The 17,786-nt window shown below is 39.7% G+C and overlaps 1 protein-coding gene across 1 annotated transcript; it reads right to left on the bottom strand.

The window, feature by feature from the left end:
• Nucleotides 1-4,177: 4,177 nt before the first annotated feature.
• krt1-c5 (keratin, type 1, gene c5) lies at nt 4,178-16,795 on the bottom strand. The gene is made up of 9 exons (XM_012878436.3): nt 16,783-16,795; nt 13,811-14,193; nt 13,632-13,714; nt 11,413-11,569; nt 9,239-9,403; nt 9,024-9,149; nt 6,113-6,330; nt 4,894-4,922; nt 4,178-4,431 (listed from the first exon to the last, which is right to left on the bottom strand). The coding sequence occupies exons 2-9, from the start codon at nt 14,183-14,185 to the stop codon at nt 4,316-4,318; spliced, it is 1,269 nt and encodes a 422-aa protein (XP_012733890.2). The 5' UTR covers nt 14,186-14,193; nt 16,783-16,795; the 3' UTR covers nt 4,178-4,315.
• Between the last annotated feature and the right edge of the window lie 991 nt (nt 16,796-17,786).

Raw genomic sequence — 17,786 nt, 5'->3', positions numbered from 1 at the left:
CTTGAACATACCAAATATCTTATTGAACATAAAATATTTTAATTGCCTAACTCTTAAAGTAGCAATGAACATAAGAGTTGAAAAAGGCAAAGCAAAAAGTGAAACTTATGATTCAGATCACCCAAGCTGACAGCTAGCTATGCACCATGCTTACATTAAACTGTGAAATATCCTCATATTGAAAATAAACTTTGGTTATTACCTTCTAACAAAAGCGTTTCTAATTTCTTCATCTCAAATAGTAACAATTTGTTAGACAATTGTGTTGACTTATTTTAGTCTCATTAGTTATTTGCTGTGTTTTTGGATTTAAATTAATGTTATCTTCCTATTTAAATGAATCCTTTATTGTTTTTTAAACCTGATACCAGTGAATAGTGTTTCTGGGATTTATTACAATCATAATAAAACAACGTTTTAGTGGTAATTTTAATTTTGTGGAAATTTACAAGACAAATCACCTCTGGGCTGCTGCACTTGAACTGCACAATAATTCTTACAATTTAATTTTTCTTTAGGTTAAAAAAATTATAACAGCATATGAACTGACTATAAGTGGAAAGTAGCAAAGGTTTCTTTTTATCCAGTTCAATCTGGAAAAGTTTTCAAAGACAAAGTTGAAGAATGGAGATGAAAATCCGTGATTTAGGTCACTGAGGGGAAACAAACGCATAAGTCCGTCCAGAGTTACTTCTGATGATTTGTATGAGATGAAATCTTTATTTACACATGACAGCTTTATTGATTTAGTACTGTGTTACTGCACCCCAAGACAGATTAGGGCAAAATATTTTAATCTGATCAAATTAAGTGAATTTCAAAGTAAAAAAAAAAATATATAAAAAATTTAAATAAAGCAGAAAATCAGAAATTTTAAAAAGATTTGAATCTGAAAAACTAAATATGAAAAATGTAATTTATAAAATAAATAAATAAACTTAATAAATTCTTCATCTAAACCAAAACAGATGATTTAGATTTACTTGTTTTGTTTGTTTTTCATATTTTAGAGAATAAAATTTACAGTTTCTTCAATATGGTCCGTAATAAAACATAATAGTTTAAATGATATAATTCACAATTAAAGTTCATGATGTTGTGAAAGGGTGAGCACAGTTATAAAAACAAATCAAATTATTTTTATTTCGTTTCTGCTTCTGCTGATCTACTTGCTCCAAGTTTGGTCATGTATTACTTTTTGCATCCACACGGGGGCAGTGTTTGCCGCTACTAAGAAACTGTTTTCCAACTGGCTGTTTTGCCTCCATATAGACGTTAAAAATGAAATAAATTATTCAAGGACACCATGAAGAAGTATTAAATTCACTGAAGCATTTATGATTCACTTCCGCATGCATATTTGATAACAAAACAACACACTTCTCACTTATAATCCCTACAAAATACATGCAAACCAGGAATTTTCCAAATCTTTACCATAGTTATTTGCATAGGTGGCTCAAATTATTTTGGGACTTTCAATTGGGAAACTATGAGGCATAAATATGCCAGAGGCCACATGGCGTAGCAGTGGTTAGCATTGTTGCCTTGGAGCAGGAGGGTCCTGGTTGTACCCTCTCTATTGCCTAATGATTGTTTGTTAAAGTTCAACTCTACGACACAGTGGTTTTTGTTTCAATCCTTCACAAAGAACACGGTAACGCCTCAGAGAAACATTTGCCGAAAGTTTCAGTGATTAGTGTCTGAAATCCCCAAATGACTGGTGTGAAAGCAAATTGTCACCCTGGAATACGATCAGGTTTCATGGGACGCGTTCCAGGTGAAGAACAGAAACGTCTGGTGTAATTTTGAATGGAGGCTGTGCTCTGTTTCTATGTGTTGCTTCCACAGCATCACACTGTGACCCTCAGTCATAATATTCACCTCCAGCTCCGGATTGGTGTTTAAATCTGTCGGACTCTAAAATGCATGGAAACCTTTTTACGCTGTGAGCGTGTCCACGAAAACTCTTCCCACCAGGTTGTAATGTGAAACTGCTGGTGTTTGTGCCCTCCTGGTGCTGAATCATGTTTCTCTGGTTCTGACACCCTCCTCCTTTGTCCTGCCGGTATCAGTCAGAGTTTCAGTTTGAGCTCAAATCCTTCCACGAGACACATTTTGCACTGTGTTCCTATAGTGCGGCGCCCTATTATGATTCATTTGTGACTAAATAAAGAATAATTTAAATGTCTGTGACCTTAGAGTTCCAGTTAAAAACGTTCATCCTCTAATCATCTGCATGAATTTCAGATTGATTTGGGGATTTTAGTGATTGATTTTAACCATTTTTATTCTATGATGTGGAACAATTATACAATGAACAATTTCAATCATTTAAAAAAAAAAGAAATAGGTGCACCAGATTTGAATTATTGTGTTGTTTCCTCAACTAGTAACTCAAATACACACATGCACCTCCATTAACGTTTGGTTAAATGTCCCTTGGCCAGTTGTACATCAATAACAGATTTATGGCACAAATCTGGCTGTATATTTAACCTCCCTTCCAACCAGAAATAGCAGATCTTATTTTATTGCTGCGATTATGTTCTGAGGAGGCTGCAAGAACTTGGTTTGATCCCTGCAGGCTGCCACCATGGGTCCTTGAGCAAGATCTTTAGTGTCAGCAGCCGACCACTCCCTAAGAGGTGGGTAAAACGTGGAGACAAATTTCCCCTCTGTGGGACTATAAAGGCAAATATTTAGTCACTTATAAGGAGTCCACACATTTCCAGAAGGTCTGATGCTGCTGCAATTGAAAAACGTGCCCGTGTGTGTGTTTGGGGTCATTGTCCTGTTGTGTCCACTTTCCAACCAGAGTTGTTGATTTGATGTTAAGCTGGATGATTTTAAAGGTAGTCCGTCATTAACTCATCCAGTTTGTACACCCGTTCCATGATGCTACAGCCATCTCACTTTCCAGGTGGTGCACCCTTGGTTTGGAAGCTAACCTTGAGTCCTGTAAACATTCTTGTCATTGAAGCTCAAACTTTTGTCATTTTAGGCTTGTCTGTGTCCGCAGCTACAAATAGCAGCTTGTGTGTTGTTGATGTTACCTGGATTCACTGTGAACAGTGAAACGAGTCTTCCAGAAGCTTCTAGTTAATGACCATTGCTTTTTCCTGAACTTTTCCTGATTATTCTTACATCTTTTTTTCACTCCAAGAGATCCACTTGGGTTTAGATGGTTGAAACTTGGGACACCCCCAGGTGTTTTAACAAAACTAGGACCCACAAACATAAATCAAAACTGGCTTGAGGACGGATAAAGACAAACATTAAGTTTCTAGAATGTCCTTCCAGAAGGCCAAATCTCTCTCCTCATGGAAATTTGTGGATTATGCTTCAGAACCAGAACTCAATATAAATTAACCGTTTTCAATTATGCCAGAATATAGTTGATTGCTATAAAAGATGGAACACTGATGTCCAGTTTGCTCAGGGTAATTTATTCAAATCTTAGTGAAGATGTATGTAGTTGAGCCTTTATGCATAAATTGAAGCACTTGTGAGTAAAGAAAAAAATGAGTAAATTTAAACTATTGCATCCCTCCTGTTGATTTTAAAATCACAGAAGTTGCATGTTGGATTATGTCTCCATTAGAAGCCAAATATTATTATGACAGTCATCCAAATACATGTCAAAATAGTTTTTGACCCAAATCACAAGCCTTTGTAACAAAACTGGAAACAATTATGGAGATTTAGACGCTAGTGAAAGTAAATGTATTTATTTAATATATAAACACATACATGGCAGAGAGATGCTCATTCTGGCAGTTCTTTTGTAATATTTAAAAATAAAACAAAGTTCACACTGATTCTGTTTAAGTGAAAGTATGTATAGATATTTCTGGATAAACAGGAAAATAAACATCTGTATTTAAAGTCCTTTGCGGTAAAGGTTCAGATATTTGCAGAAGAGCTCATTCTGGTAAAAACAACTCTTTGATTTTACTCCTAAACTCAGATCTTAGCCCCTGAAATCCAAGTTACGTTGACAGCTGAGCGTTAATTGTTTAGTTTCAGGAGAAGAATGCTTGTTCAAGGCCAACTGGTGGAGAAGATCAGCGCTACAACCAATAACTGATGAACTGATCATGTAAAAGTTGAACAAAAATTAGAAATGAGCAGATTAAGGAAATGCTGAGAACTGACATGAAATTAACTCTACATGAAAACCTTCAGCCTAGCTTTTAATATCCGGTTCCCTTTCCAGAGTTTTCAGAAAAGCATCCGCTAACAACTGGAACTGTTGCGCAATCGGCAGGTACTCTGGTTTACAAAACACAGGGCGGTGCTTTTTTTTTCTGCCTCATTTCTTGCTGTCCTCGATCTGCTCCACCTCACTGCACTCGTTGACCACCTTGCCGTTGATCATCGTCTGCGTGACGACTTTTACGATCTTCCTGGTCCGCACCTCGGGGTCTTCTGCAACAGAGGGAACCGAGCAGGATGAGTCCCACTTACGTAATGCCAGCAGAAACAACACTGAAGCAGATCATTGACTGTAAGGGAATACAGTCTGCTGTGTGGTATCGAGGCCATGAGGCTGCGCTGAAATCTAATGATTGGATTATGTGGGCCAACATGACTGCAACAGGGATGACAAAAGAGAAACATCTTTTCTCTTTTGTGGTGGAACAGGTGAACACAAAAGCCCCTTAAAGGATCAGATCCTTTCTGTAAGAGATGCCTTTTTTATTTTATTCTCACATCCTGCTGGAATTTCAGTTGATTATGTGAAGAAGATACAGATTAAATGTCTCATATATATATATATATATATATATATATATATATATATATATATATATATATATATATATATATATATATATATATATATATATATATATATATAGTCAACTGTGTTTAATAATATGAACTTACTTTTAGGTGGTGGAGTTGGTTCCTTTACCCTGTAAAACAGAGTTACACAAGCATTAATGAATAACACCTAAACAATATCAAACAAGATAAAAAGAATCCACTATAAATCATAGATTTGAAATGTTAATAGTAATCTATTTTTTTTTATTAAGCATCATATCTATGTTTTACTAAATTAAAATTCTGGTTATAAGTTTGAGCATAAGCAGGATAGTTTTCCTCTAAAGGGAAAAACAAAGAATTATTATTTTTTTCTATTCTGCTCATGTTATCATTTGTTTTGCTAAGTTCAACTAAAATATAACAGTTTGTAGTCACTTTATTTACAACATTAATAAGAGGGCATTTCAAAATTGGCTCGTTTAGCTGATTATAAAAAAATAATGTTATTGGCAAATTTAAAGACGAGGCCAAGAATGGCTTTTAGGAATAAAGGGTCTGTTTTTACAAGTATAACTAAAGAGAAATGTAAAGAGTTTTAGTCTTGATGATGGCATATTTTAAGTGAACCATCTCTGAGTCCCTGATTAAATGCAATTCCCAACACTTGTTGTTGGCTGATTGTCTGTGATTGAATGTCTGCCTTACATTTAGTGCTACCCAGTGAGCCGAGAATGCATTTTGCACAGCCACGTAAAAAAAAAAAAAAAAGAAATATCAGGGCCTTGACTTTTGTAATGTACACAAAATGTTATATCTTAGCTATTTTATTTAAATTTTTATTTTTTCTAAAACATTTATTAATTAATTTCAAAAAAAGTGAATGAATGTATTTTTTCTCAATTTTGTATATGAAAAATAAGTGGAAATAAAGCACATTGTGTTTGTGATCCAATGACAAACAAAAATGGCTTCTGCTGTAATTATATGTGGGAAAACGACATCGTTATCCTTTTTTTTTTTTTGTATTTCCTTCATATCTTAAAGCATTGATCAGTTCTATCATTTCGGCCAAAGTTGTGAAGAGACCTTGTGGGGTCTTTAGGAGCAAGGGAAGTGGGACACAATCACACTTCTGAATGGGTCATATGGTACTGATACTATACATATATTTACTATATACTGTATATTATGAGTACTGATACTGCAATGTAACGCCTCTGATTGTTTAAGGAAGGATCTGTCAGGGACTCTGGGGACAAAAACATCCTGATGGGTACATCCCACATTAGAGCATTTGGTTTTGATGTTACTCTTTCTAGACCCCGTCCTCATTTACATTTCCTCTCCTTCCAGCAGCCGCCTGTAGGTGGCGATCTCCATCTCCAGGTTTTGCTTGATGCGCAGCAGCTGCTCGTAGTCAGTTTTGTTGCGCTGCATGTCCAGACGCAGCTGAGACAGCTCATCCTCCAGCTGCGTCAGGGTGGCCTGAAGGCGGTCCATCTCCACGCTGTACTTCTGCCCGGTCTCTCCCAGGTTTCCCTCCAGCACGCTGACCTGATGGCCCAAAAATATAACACGATTAGACGACGATACAATATTTTAATACAATGTATGGATGCCTCTGATGAGAAGACCCAGCTCTCTGCCCAAGACTGACTGACCTGGGGGTGCCACTGGTAATTAATATCAAAAATCCTTTGTCATTATGTGCCCCAAACAACTTTTCTGTTGGTTATTTGCAAGTGCCATCAATGAGTTGCTGTTGTGTCTATGCTGATGGAGAACAGATGGGGGGAAAACATTCAATTTGGTTTTTGAGAGGCTCATGAATTATTATTTTTTTATTTAAGATGAAAAAAACTAAAACTATCAGGACCCCTAGTTTTTTTTGTTTGTTTTGTTTTTACTTCTTGTAGCTGGTGATCCTGCAGTCTGTGTTTGCACCCATTTAGCATTGCTTATCTATTGATTCTTGTTTCTGTCACTAGTTAGTTTTTTTTTTGGTCTTGTAGATGTTAGTAGTTTATTCACCTTTTGTTTTATTTCTATTTTTCTGCCTGCCCGTCTTTAGGTTAGTTAGGCTATTCCCCGACGTCTGGTCATTCGTCATGTTTCCCTGTTAGATTCTCTTCTTCTGATGGCCCTGCCAGTTCATTGCCCTCCTTCTCCTGCAGCTTAATTGCCTGTTCTCCTCTCACCTGTTACTTTGCCCCCCCCTCCCCTGATGTTCTCCCGTCGCCTCCTGTATATGTTCAGTCAGTCTGGCAACACTCAGTTTCAGGTTCTCCGTCACACTATCCTATACTGGTCTCATCCTTGCCTTGTTCCTGTTTCCTGTCATCCCTGGCATCTTATAAGCCTTCATTTTACTTATTTAAATAAATTCAATATACGACATGTGGCTTCCCAGCTCTTATCTGCGCTTTGGTGCTGATTTAAACAACACAAACCTTATGAACCTTGGGACAATATAACAGTCAAAGCTTTACGATAAGCTGCCTTTAAGAAGGATTGAGCATCTTTAATTACCATTGATGTCAACTTCCTGAATAGTGTCCCGCTCGTGTAGCAACACGAATAGCGACACAAAAGCCGAACCCCTACGAGGATAAAAGGTTGAAGCTTTTTGGCTCATCGCGGCGGTCCGGCAATGAGCTCACCGTTTTTTAGTGCTGCTTTGAAAACCAGCCTGTCTGAGCTCTTCCATTCACTCCCCCCTCACCACTTAGCCTGACATATGAGGGACTGTCAGCGTAATAATATCAACCCATTCAACGTGGTGGGCTCGGTATCACACTGCGCAAACATTTCGGAGCTTTACGCACCCCCGCTGCACACGGTATCTGTCAGCGTCCGGACGTACTGATTGATTACAGGAGTCCAGTGCAACCGCTCAACACTTTTGTGTATCTATACAGTTATAGCTCTTCGCACATAAAGAGTAAGCAGCTGTTTTCCATTGACTGTCCCGACATGTCTGCACCTCGGAGGACAAGGTGAGGACGTGGATGAGCTCTGAAAAGAAGGAGGGGCAGGTGGGCTCCAATGAGAGACAAGATGTTTAACGATTCTTATTTTAACAACCCCACTCTCACTGTGATGGGTAATGCGTGGAGAGATAGGCGAGTATTCACAGCTCGTATCTTTGCATTTCTTCTTTGCAACGAGCTAGACTGTCTGGTAAACTCTTTAAGCGACCTTGATTAACAGTGCCTCAGACTTCCTTTAGTTTTTTTTGTTTTCCTTTGGACTTTGGTTTAACTTTCTGTCCTGATTCAGACCATTATATGGTGAAGTGACGACTCCAGCTGCACTGGAAGTAATAGGAAACAACTAGATTTGGTCTGTAGCCTTAATAGGGCCGACCCAGGTCAAAGCAAACTAAGCTGCTGCTTAGGCAAGGCAAGGCAAGGCAAGGCAAGGCAAATTTATTTATATAGCACAACTCAGTGCAAAGACAATGCAAAGTGCTTTACATGATTAAAATATAGCAAAATAAAAGCAAGTAGGAATAAAATGTAGTTAGAAAATAGAATAAAAGCATGTAGGGATAGAATGTAGAAACAAAGAAGAACATTAAAAGCGGTAGAACAGTTTAACTAGAACAGTTAGGACCCCAAGGCCACGGTGACCCCAAAGAGTCATTAAGAATAGAAGTGTATTATGTAAACTGATTTCTATGTGATTAAAGTAATAAAAACCCACAATTTCATGATAAAATGTGAATTTTTTACGATAATATATATTTGATCATGTAAAAATTATTCCCTATACATGCAGAAAAAAAAGTATTGATCGTTGAGGCCTCTTAGTTGCCGCGGTTGGTCACGCTGCACCCCAAATATAAGGTTCCCGCCGTGCAAAACAATGTTGCAATATTATGATGTTTAGGAACGAGATTTGTGTGGCTGCTAATAGGAAATTAGCTTGCTAGTGACCTTTAACGGTCCGGCTAAGTAGCCAGATATGGTGACATGTTTGTATTTGTGTAAAATCTAGTTTTAACTTTGATTACGTTAATTATTGGGGTTGGTCTCTTATATGTCCACTTCTTTTTGGCTTGAAATCAAAGTTTGTGCTAATGACTGATAGCAAACAATAATTAAAACTTCACCACATTTGACACTTGCCAGCAAATCCATATTATTGGGAGAAATAGAGGGACACAGAATTAAATTCCGATCCCTGTGGAGGCTTGGGCCGGCCCTGGGCTTTAATCATGAATGTCGCTGATTTCTGTGGATCACCTGTTTCCGTAGATTGTCCAGTTCGACCTCCAGAGCCTGCAGGAAGCGCCTCCTCTCGCTGAGCTCTCCCTGGGCACAGCGGAGCGCCTCGTTGCTTTCTTTGACCTCAGACTGAACGGCCTCTAACTGCGGACACGTATCGGCACAAAAACAGCCTCTGAAAAAGTGTGCGGCCAGCAACAATCACCGTGGAAATAAGAACAATTCGTGCCAACCTTCTTCTGGTACCAGGCTTCCGCATCCTCCTTGTTCTTGCGGGCGATGCCCTCATACTGGACTCTCAGCTCGGCCATGATGGCCCCCAGGTCGGGCCCTTGAGCAGCATCTACCTCCACGCTAATCTGCTCATTGGCCAGACGTGCCTTCAGGGCGCTCATCTCCTGCAATGACAACAGCTGGCATTATAGCTCTTCGGTACCGTTCTTTTCAGCTGACCGTGTTCACTTTGCTGTGATGACAGTGGTGCAGTTATAGATGGGCATGCATGACTATCACCTAAACAATGGAGCCTTGATTCCAGACAAAGACAGATAATAACCGACCTCTCAGCTTTGGCCCAAGTGATGCTACAGACTCTCTCAGCGGCAGAGAGTCTGTTGCCAGGATATGTTCGCAAGCTTTCCTCTAAATCTTTAAAGTGTACATCAAAAAATGAGAAAAGGAAGAAAAAGAATCTGCAATACTCATGTATGTTTAAGTTTCAACAAAGTGCATTTTTCTAGACAGTTTGTAACCAGAAGGGCTGTAGGGCTGTGAAAATGGATGAGATATGCAGTTTGGAAGACTTTTTTTTTAATAACAAGTCTCTTCCTATTTCAGGAAGAGATCAAGAAAGTGAATTTAGTGAAACTTTAGACAAATAAGCATTCATTCTAAGAAGTTCTGTTGCTATCTGTATATTTACTACTGACTCTGCAACCATCTAGCTTGTTACACTTTTTCACAAAAGATTTGTGCTCAAAGGTCAAATTTCCAGACACAACAGGAGTATATCTGGACTGACGGCATATTAAAGTGTAACCCATCAATCAATTTTTTTTGCAGATAAACTGTACACTGTAAAAAGGAAATAAAAAAATCAGTTGTTTCTACTGAAAAACTTTGCTAGCTGTGGTTACCAGAATTTTTCAGTACGAAATACAGCATAAATGTAATCAAGGTTACCAAACCCACCTGTACATTTTACAGTAAAAATGTAAACTAGTTTCCAGAACCACCTGTAAATTTTACATGATAAAACTATGGCTTGCTAGGGCTGGAATTGAACCTGGGTCAGCCACGCCTGGGTCAGCCATGCCAAGGGCTGAGGCCACCGTACAGTCCGCTTGTGCAACCCTTGTGCCCCCAGAGCGTCCGAATTGTTACTTCTAAATACATAAATTATCATTAAAAAAGTGTAGTCATGGCACTGGTTATAATCATAATTTATGTATTTAAAAGTAACAATTAGGCTGACAGTTGCAATAAGCAAACTGTCTTACAAGTTTATGAGAAGAAGAGGAAGTTCTCAGAAGAAAGAAATAACACCAAAAGTGACTTGGGTGTTTCTTACCTACATTTCTGGGAAAAACTTGTCCACTATAACTTTAATCTCTGAAAATGTTTATCAAATAACTTGCATGACTATCAAAACGTGAATTCAACGCAGAATGTCATTAGAACTGTACATCTGTACTTCTCTGCCTGTTTGCTCTCTTATTATAGCACGCTGTTGCCCTGCAATGGGGAGTGATAGAAAAAAAAACATTGGCGCTTTGTCAACTCCTTCCCAATTGTATACATTTTCCAAAATAATAAATCAAATAAAATTGACAGAAATCTTGTCTTAATTATTTATCTTGATGAGTCGTATGCCTGGTTCCCCATGTGCGACCCTGCTTTGTCACCGAAAGAAAGTTCATGTGCCAGTGTTTTTTTTCTGAGTTACACTCCTTTGAAAGAAAATAACAGTAACCCAAAAATTTAAATCACAAGCTCAGACCTTTCCCGATCAGGTGTGGCTTTTGTTTTATTGTAAAACTTTGCAACAGATGAACACCATTTTTTAATGGCTGCAGCGCACTGTGTAAACTATCTGAAGTCTGAAGTGACATCCTGGACACCCCACCTGACTGACTAAACTCCTGTTTGATGATAAAGGGTGTGTCTGTGGTCACACTGCACAATTATCACATTTCAGACACTAGTAAACCTGGTATGAAAGTAAACATCGGCTGGCTTAGTTTAATATCAGCTCGCTGCAATTGGATAGAGGTGCAGGAGCGTTCTGCGCAGCTCAGGGAGCCAAACACACCTCATCTAATTTTTATTAATTATTTTTTTGTATTGTAAGAGTGAATGCGTCTCAAGTCTGGGTCTGCCTCTGCTCAGACCTCTGACTCTTTCTCACCTCGTCGTGGTTCTTCTTGAGGAAGTAGAGCTCCTCCTTCAGGCTGTCCAGGTCTCCTCTCAGGGTGGCGATGATCTGGTCATGGTCTGACTTTGCTCTCCTTAGAGCGTGACAGTCCCTCTCCACCGACTGGCACAACGAGGCCTCTGCCTCCCATCTTTAAGCAAAGGAACAGGGAGATAGAAAAGGAAGTCTCAAGCAAACAGTTGGAAAGTTATGGGGGGGAAAAAGTTGAACCAAATATGCTTGATCAACTGATGACACGCAATTCTGACTACTTCTGTGGAAGCAGGAGTTTAGGGAGTTTGCTGGTTTGTGACATACAGGTGTGTGTTAACATAATATAACATATAATATAACTATATTGCACAACATGGTCATGCTTAGGGAAAAAAGGAAACATTGTACCAGCCCAAGCTTCTCATGACAGCAGTCAAGCACCGTCCTGGAGAGGTGGTGGAGGAGTGATGATTTGGCCTCAAGATCACTAAATTGAACGTGAACATCTGCCCGTCAGCTTGCTTCAAATGTGAGTCTTGAATAAATTTAATCAGGAAGACAAAGATCCTGAACACAAATACAAATCTACTCCCAGATGGGGGGGAAAGCAAGGGTTGCTAATCCAGATCTTAACCTAATTCAGATTCTGTGGTGGGACCTTAGAGAAACTGCAAACCTCAAGGAACTGAAGCAAGGTTGTAATAAACTGATAAAGGAATTCATAAAAAAAAATCACTGTTCTGAGATATTGCTGCCAAAGGTGATCCCAGAAGGTGCTAAATTTTAGAGTTTTTGTAATTACCTCATGAACAGTAGGACTGCAGAGTGGCTCAGGGGATGAAACCATTGCCCAGCAGTGAGAATTTAACACATTTGAATGTTGGCCTAAGGTCATTCCAAAAAAGTTAAAAAAACAAAACAACTGGACTTTTTTCCGAAGTTTGAAGATGTTTCGCAAATTGAACCAAAACAGGTCCACCCCTTAGTAATGGGGAGTCGTTATGGTCACTGTTGGCCAGCAACAATGTTTTGTTTAAATTTGCAGTTTTGGTTTAATTGTTGCAGGCCAACAATGACCATAACGACTCCCCATTACTAACGGGGTGGACCTGTTTTGGTTTAATTTGCATGTTATCTAAGCCATTACAAGGCCTTTGTTGGGCAATACTACAAAGCTTGGAACTCCACACTACTCCAGACATTTTGAATTGAGAAAGCTTTCTGGATGTGAAGCGAAACGTCTTCAAACGTCAGAAAAGAGTCCAGTTGTTTTGTTTTTTAACTTTTTTGGAATGACCATGACCTGGATGACTGAGAATCTTCACCAGCTTGGCCTAAGGTCTTTCTGCCTGTTCTCCCCGTGCATCAGGGCTTCCTTCCACAGTCCAAAACATTGAACGTTGCTTTAATGTCGTTGCATATATGCCGTACAATGAAAAAAAAATGGCATATGGATTAAATTGTACTCCCCAAACAGGCCTTAGGAGTGAGTTAGTGTGTGTGAGCATGGTTGTTTATCTGCGCTGTCCTATGGTGGATTGGTGATCTGTCCACAGTTCAACCTGCCTCTTCTCTAATGACCTCTGGAGATAAGCACCAACCCATCAGGGACCCCGCAAGGGTAAATGGGTCCAGACAACGGATCAGTGAACAGTTTTTGCCACAATAAAGTATTTTTCTGTAAACCAGCACTGGCGTCTAAGGTTAAACTAGCTTAGGTTTAATTATAATCAGATGATGGGAAAAAAGTGCTCATGTACTTAGGTTCAGCTGTCAGACAGACAACTTCTTTTAATAAATCTAAACGTTAGCATAAGTGTCAAACAGACTTATGTAAGGAACTGTTTGTAAGGTTTACTCAAACGTTGGTGCCAGCAGACTTTATCACTGTCAGCCAGTGGATCTCTCCTTCATATGCAAACCAAAGAACATACCATCAACACATCGCGAAAACCCAGTGGCTGGTTTTTGACTCTACCCTCTTTGCTAGCGGCGGACTCTTCGAAGACGGATAATATCCCCCTGACCAGCACAATCTATCACAACCAACCACAGCCGGTTCCTATTGGTTGCTCAGTGCCTGAGCACCGTGAGAAGGGAGCTCTTATTTCACAGCCCTGACAGAAAGGTCATTTATTCTCATGCTTTGTTGTCTGACACTCCCATGTGAACCCTCTCAGGAAGGTAGACGGGGAGAAAAGTCTCTGCATGACACTCACTTGACCCTGAAATCGTCGGCTGCCAGCTTGGCATTATCAATCTCCAGCATGATCCGGGCGTTCTCCAGTGTCCTCTTTCTCACCTGTACAAGAAAACATGATCTAAATGCAACACTGTTTGCGTGTGAGAAACTTGTCTCACGCAGAATAAAAGAAAGCATTGACTCTGAATCGCCTACCTCCTGCCCGATGGCGTGTGCCTGTGCCATCATCCCCTCAATGTCGTGCCCTTTGGGAGTTTTGTCCATCATGAGCTGCTTGATCTTCACCTCCAGCTCGGTGTTGGACCTCTCCAGTGACCGTACTTTGTCCAGGTAGTTGGCCAGCCTGTCGTTCAGGCCCTGCATGGTCTCCTTCTCGCTGGTCCCGAGACCATTGAGGGAAAAGCCGGAGCCCACCATGTTGAGGCCGTTTCCCATGGAGACCGAGCGGGACATGGAGAGCATGTTGTTGGCGGCCTTGGAACGGAGGCTTCGCCCGCTGTCCCTCAGGGTGACGCTGGAGAAGGAGGGTTGACGTGCTGAGACGCTACGCACGGACAAGGTGGAGGCCATCGTGGTCTCTGCAGAAGGTTTAGATCACTTTTAGCCTTAATTACGGAGCTCATCCATGCTGATCTGCACAGGTTTTGTAAAATAAACATATATTTCACCCTACATGTGAGTTTCTTTGCGTTTAGAAAAGCCAGGCAAACTTTCAAGAAGCTTCTAACCTTTTCATTGTCTGCCCTTTCCTCAGTTTTACCCAGTATTTGACTCTCTAACAAAAAACAGGCCATCTCTAACAGCTGTCTATACCAGTGCTGACGTGGCAGCTGCACATTCTACAAAGAACCACTGGCCATTGTTCCTTGGGTTGAACTGTATACTATTTCTTTTCAATGACTACAACACTGGCCCATTCCCTGTCACTCAAGTCTCATCTTCCAAAGAGAGATAAAACATAGCGGGCTTAAAAATCTGTATTTGCCTTTTGTAACTCTTGCATGTTTCAGATTGTGAAATAAATGTTCTGTTCAAACATGTAAAAGCCTGAGTAAAAAACACACAAAGCAGTACGAACAAGAACTACATGTCTCAAGGGAAAACACTGATCAGAACCAACTTCTAAAAAAAAAAGTAATTGCCCCCTAAACCTAATAACAGGTTGTGCCAAACCTGCCTTCAGAGGTTTGATATTACTGGTGATGAGTTTTTTACGTCACCTTGGAGGTGGACTGTGACCAAACTGAGTTCTTCTCTGCTATCTGATTTCCCCCACCTCTTCAATGCAGAGTTGTTTTAATACAGTTACATAAACGTTTTTTTCAATAATGATTAACCTGTAACGTAATGTGGCAGCAGTTTAATTAGATTTAAGTCCAGACTAGGCCACTGTAGAACTTTAATTTCCCTTTTCTGGCCATCCAGTAATTGACTCGTTTGCTTTGGATCATTGTCGCAATGCATAACTGGGGTCTCCTTGAGCGCAAGGTTAGAGTGCAAGGACCCTCAAGGTTCCTCTCCTGAAGTTGTCTGGTAGAGAGAAGACTTTATTGTTCCACCAATTGTGGTCCTCCAGGTCCAGAAATGGCAAAGAGGTTCCGGATCATTGATGCACTCTTGGAGTTTGGTGGGCATTTAAACTCTTCTTAAAACTTAAGGTAACCAAGACTTGGGTCCTCAACTTTGATTTAGATGTGTATTTCCTCATGTCCACACAGGGTTAAAATTATACATTCAGGCTGAAATATAAACTTTATTTGGATAAAATCCCCTTAGAAGATCAAATAAAAACCACATGTTTTTTATAGCCCCACACAAGCTTTTATCAAAATTGTAAGTGGATATTTGAGTGACCTTGTTAGCAGAACTGGTAGAAATCAATTACATTTCTTGTTTTTTCTTGCAACGACCTGGTTTTAAGTGCACACATTCTTAATAGCATTTTGGTCAGGGACACAAAGAAGCCAATTTAACATCAACTGACAGGGTTTTGGCCAAGAGGGAAGAAAGTGGTTTCACTACGAAGAAAATAATGTTTGTCGGAGTCAAGTTGAGGCTTTAAGACCTTTAGAAGACTTTACCAACTGTTTAATATGTCGGTGGAAGTATCATGATGAGGGTCTGTTTTGCTGCCAGGCATACTGGTACATTGCACAAAATGGATAGAATAGAAGATCTACCTCCACATTTTTCAGTTTTACCAAAGATCAATAGCTCGATGGTGGAAGGTTGGACAGGTTTCTAAAAGGACAATCAAACACACATCCAAACAGGTTTTGGTTTAATGTAAAGTGACATTAACCCCCTGAAACGGTCACATCTTCTCACCAATCTGTTGAAAAGGTGGTCCTGTGTCAGGAACTGTGTGTCAGGAACTGTTTAAATGAACTATTCCAGTTCTGCCAAGAACAGTGATCAAATATCCAGCCACAAGCATGCCAGAAGCTACAAAATGGCTACAAATTCTGAGTTTTCTGCACAACTTCCTAGGGACATTTGACTTAATATTAGAAAGGGCCTGTGTGTGTGTGTGTGTGTATTAAGGTATATTTTGTCCAGGATTTGTTTAAAGAAAAACTACTATAAAATCTTTTTTTTTTATCAAAGTTTGTGGAATCATTGAATTGATCCAATAATAAAAACACATCAAATGCAAAGTTTAGGCCTAACGGGGCATTCACTGTAATTAGAAATGTATAGAAATTTCTGACTAGTTTCATGTTCTGAGCGCCATGGTAAAAAAATGAATATAAAGTCAAGTAAAATCATGAGAATATCCCTATTATAAACTATTTTAAATATGTGTTAACATCTGCATATCATCATCCCTTTTCCCACTGTTAATGGTTATTACTATGATTTAATATTTGCAAGGTGTGATGATTTTCTAATGAGCTTGTTTACACACTTAATTGACTTACGACTGCTCTCATGAGAGATGTAGCATTATTATGCTTGTGTATATGTGAGTTGTAACTATTGATTTTTCACCGTTTCAGATCTGCATTCCCTTTAAACAACAGACATAGAAAAAGCTTACAAAAAGTCAGATAATGCTGAATATAATGCATTAAATCTAGATCAGAGGGGTCTCTCCTTTGAGAAAAGTTTCCATGTGGAGAGTTAAATCTGATGTAAAAACTTACCAAATTCAAAGTAGTACTTACATGTGCTTCAGCGAGTCTGTCTTTGCTCGGCTAGGCTGAGCTGAGCTGCGTCTTGGTGGTGAAAGTGACTGTTGTTGCTGCACCAGCTTCCACAGGTGAGTCCTGCAGGGCCTTGGCAGTATTTGGTGGGGAGGAGCCACTGGGGAATCCAGCCCCTCTGCAAACAAGAAGGGCAATGCAACATGACACCAAGCAGAACAACTGAAGGCAGTCATGAGTTCAACCAAAATAACCTTTAAAGCGTAATTTCAAGAAGGAAACGTGCCAGTTAAGAGGTCAGAAGACTATAGATTACAGATAAATATACCTTGAAATCTGATTAAAACTGACATTTTGCAGGAAAAAAACATTTTCATCCCTGCAGATATATTTAATACAACACTATCTGTGTTCTCTGTGGCAGCACAGAAACTAGTTTTTTAGAGCAAAATTTGGTCTCATATCTCCAAACAATGAAAACCTAGGAGCCCAGTGTGACTTGCATGCAGCAGACGTGGGTGCCTGCAGTGGACCGGTGGAGGATACAATGCCTTTAGTGTGATGTGAGAAGCTGGCTTCACCTTAGTGCAACCCAGAGGACTGGAGGTGAGAACAATGCAAGGATGGAATGAAAAGAAAGTGAAGACCCTTGAGAAACGTACAGAGAAATGCAGGGCGGAGGTAGACCCGGTAGAACTGGAAACCTCAGAAAATGTAGTACGGGTCAGCTATCTCTAAACCTTTACAACACGTAATCTCCTTTTTCTGTGCTGTATTATAAACATGTGTGATTCTTGATTGCCCCGAGCATTATTCTCCAAATATCAGGAAATATCAGATCACTCAAATATACTGATCTGGTTTAGTCCAGAGCTTTAACCTAACTCCACCCAGCTTCACCCAACACAGCTGTGGTTGAATGAATTCCCTTGGCGTTCAACACGTCCTTTTGTCCTGGTTCTGGTACGATGATAAACCATATTACTTTATTTATCCTCCTCTTTTTCCTCTTCCTTCCTTTCTCT

Source organism: Fundulus heteroclitus, chromosome 12 (genome assembly GCF_011125445.2).
Source record: "Fundulus heteroclitus isolate FHET01 chromosome 12, MU-UCD_Fhet_4.1, whole genome shotgun sequence".
In the NCBI taxonomy this organism is placed as follows: Eukaryota; Metazoa; Chordata; class Actinopteri; order Cyprinodontiformes; family Fundulidae; genus Fundulus; species Fundulus heteroclitus.
Note: the sequence above shows the minus strand (reverse complement) of the source record. Positions and strands in the feature narration are given on the sequence as shown.

What these genes read in the sequence shown, in the direction of transcription:
- krt1-c5 (XM_012878436.3), bottom strand. Translation starts at nt 14,185, where the DNA reads ATGGCCTCCACCTTGTCCGTGCGTAGCGTCTCAGCACGTCAACCCTCC. An exon ending in TCAAGAAGAACCACGACGAG is followed by an intron (nt 9,404 to 11,412) that starts GTGAGAAAGAGT and finishes TTGTCATTGCAG; the next exon opens with GAGATGAGCGCCCTGAAGGC. An exon ending in ACCAACTCCACCACCTAAAA is followed by an intron (nt 4,432 to 4,893) that starts GTAAGTTCATAT and finishes CCTCTGTTGCAG; the next exon opens with AAGACCCCGAGGTGCGGACC.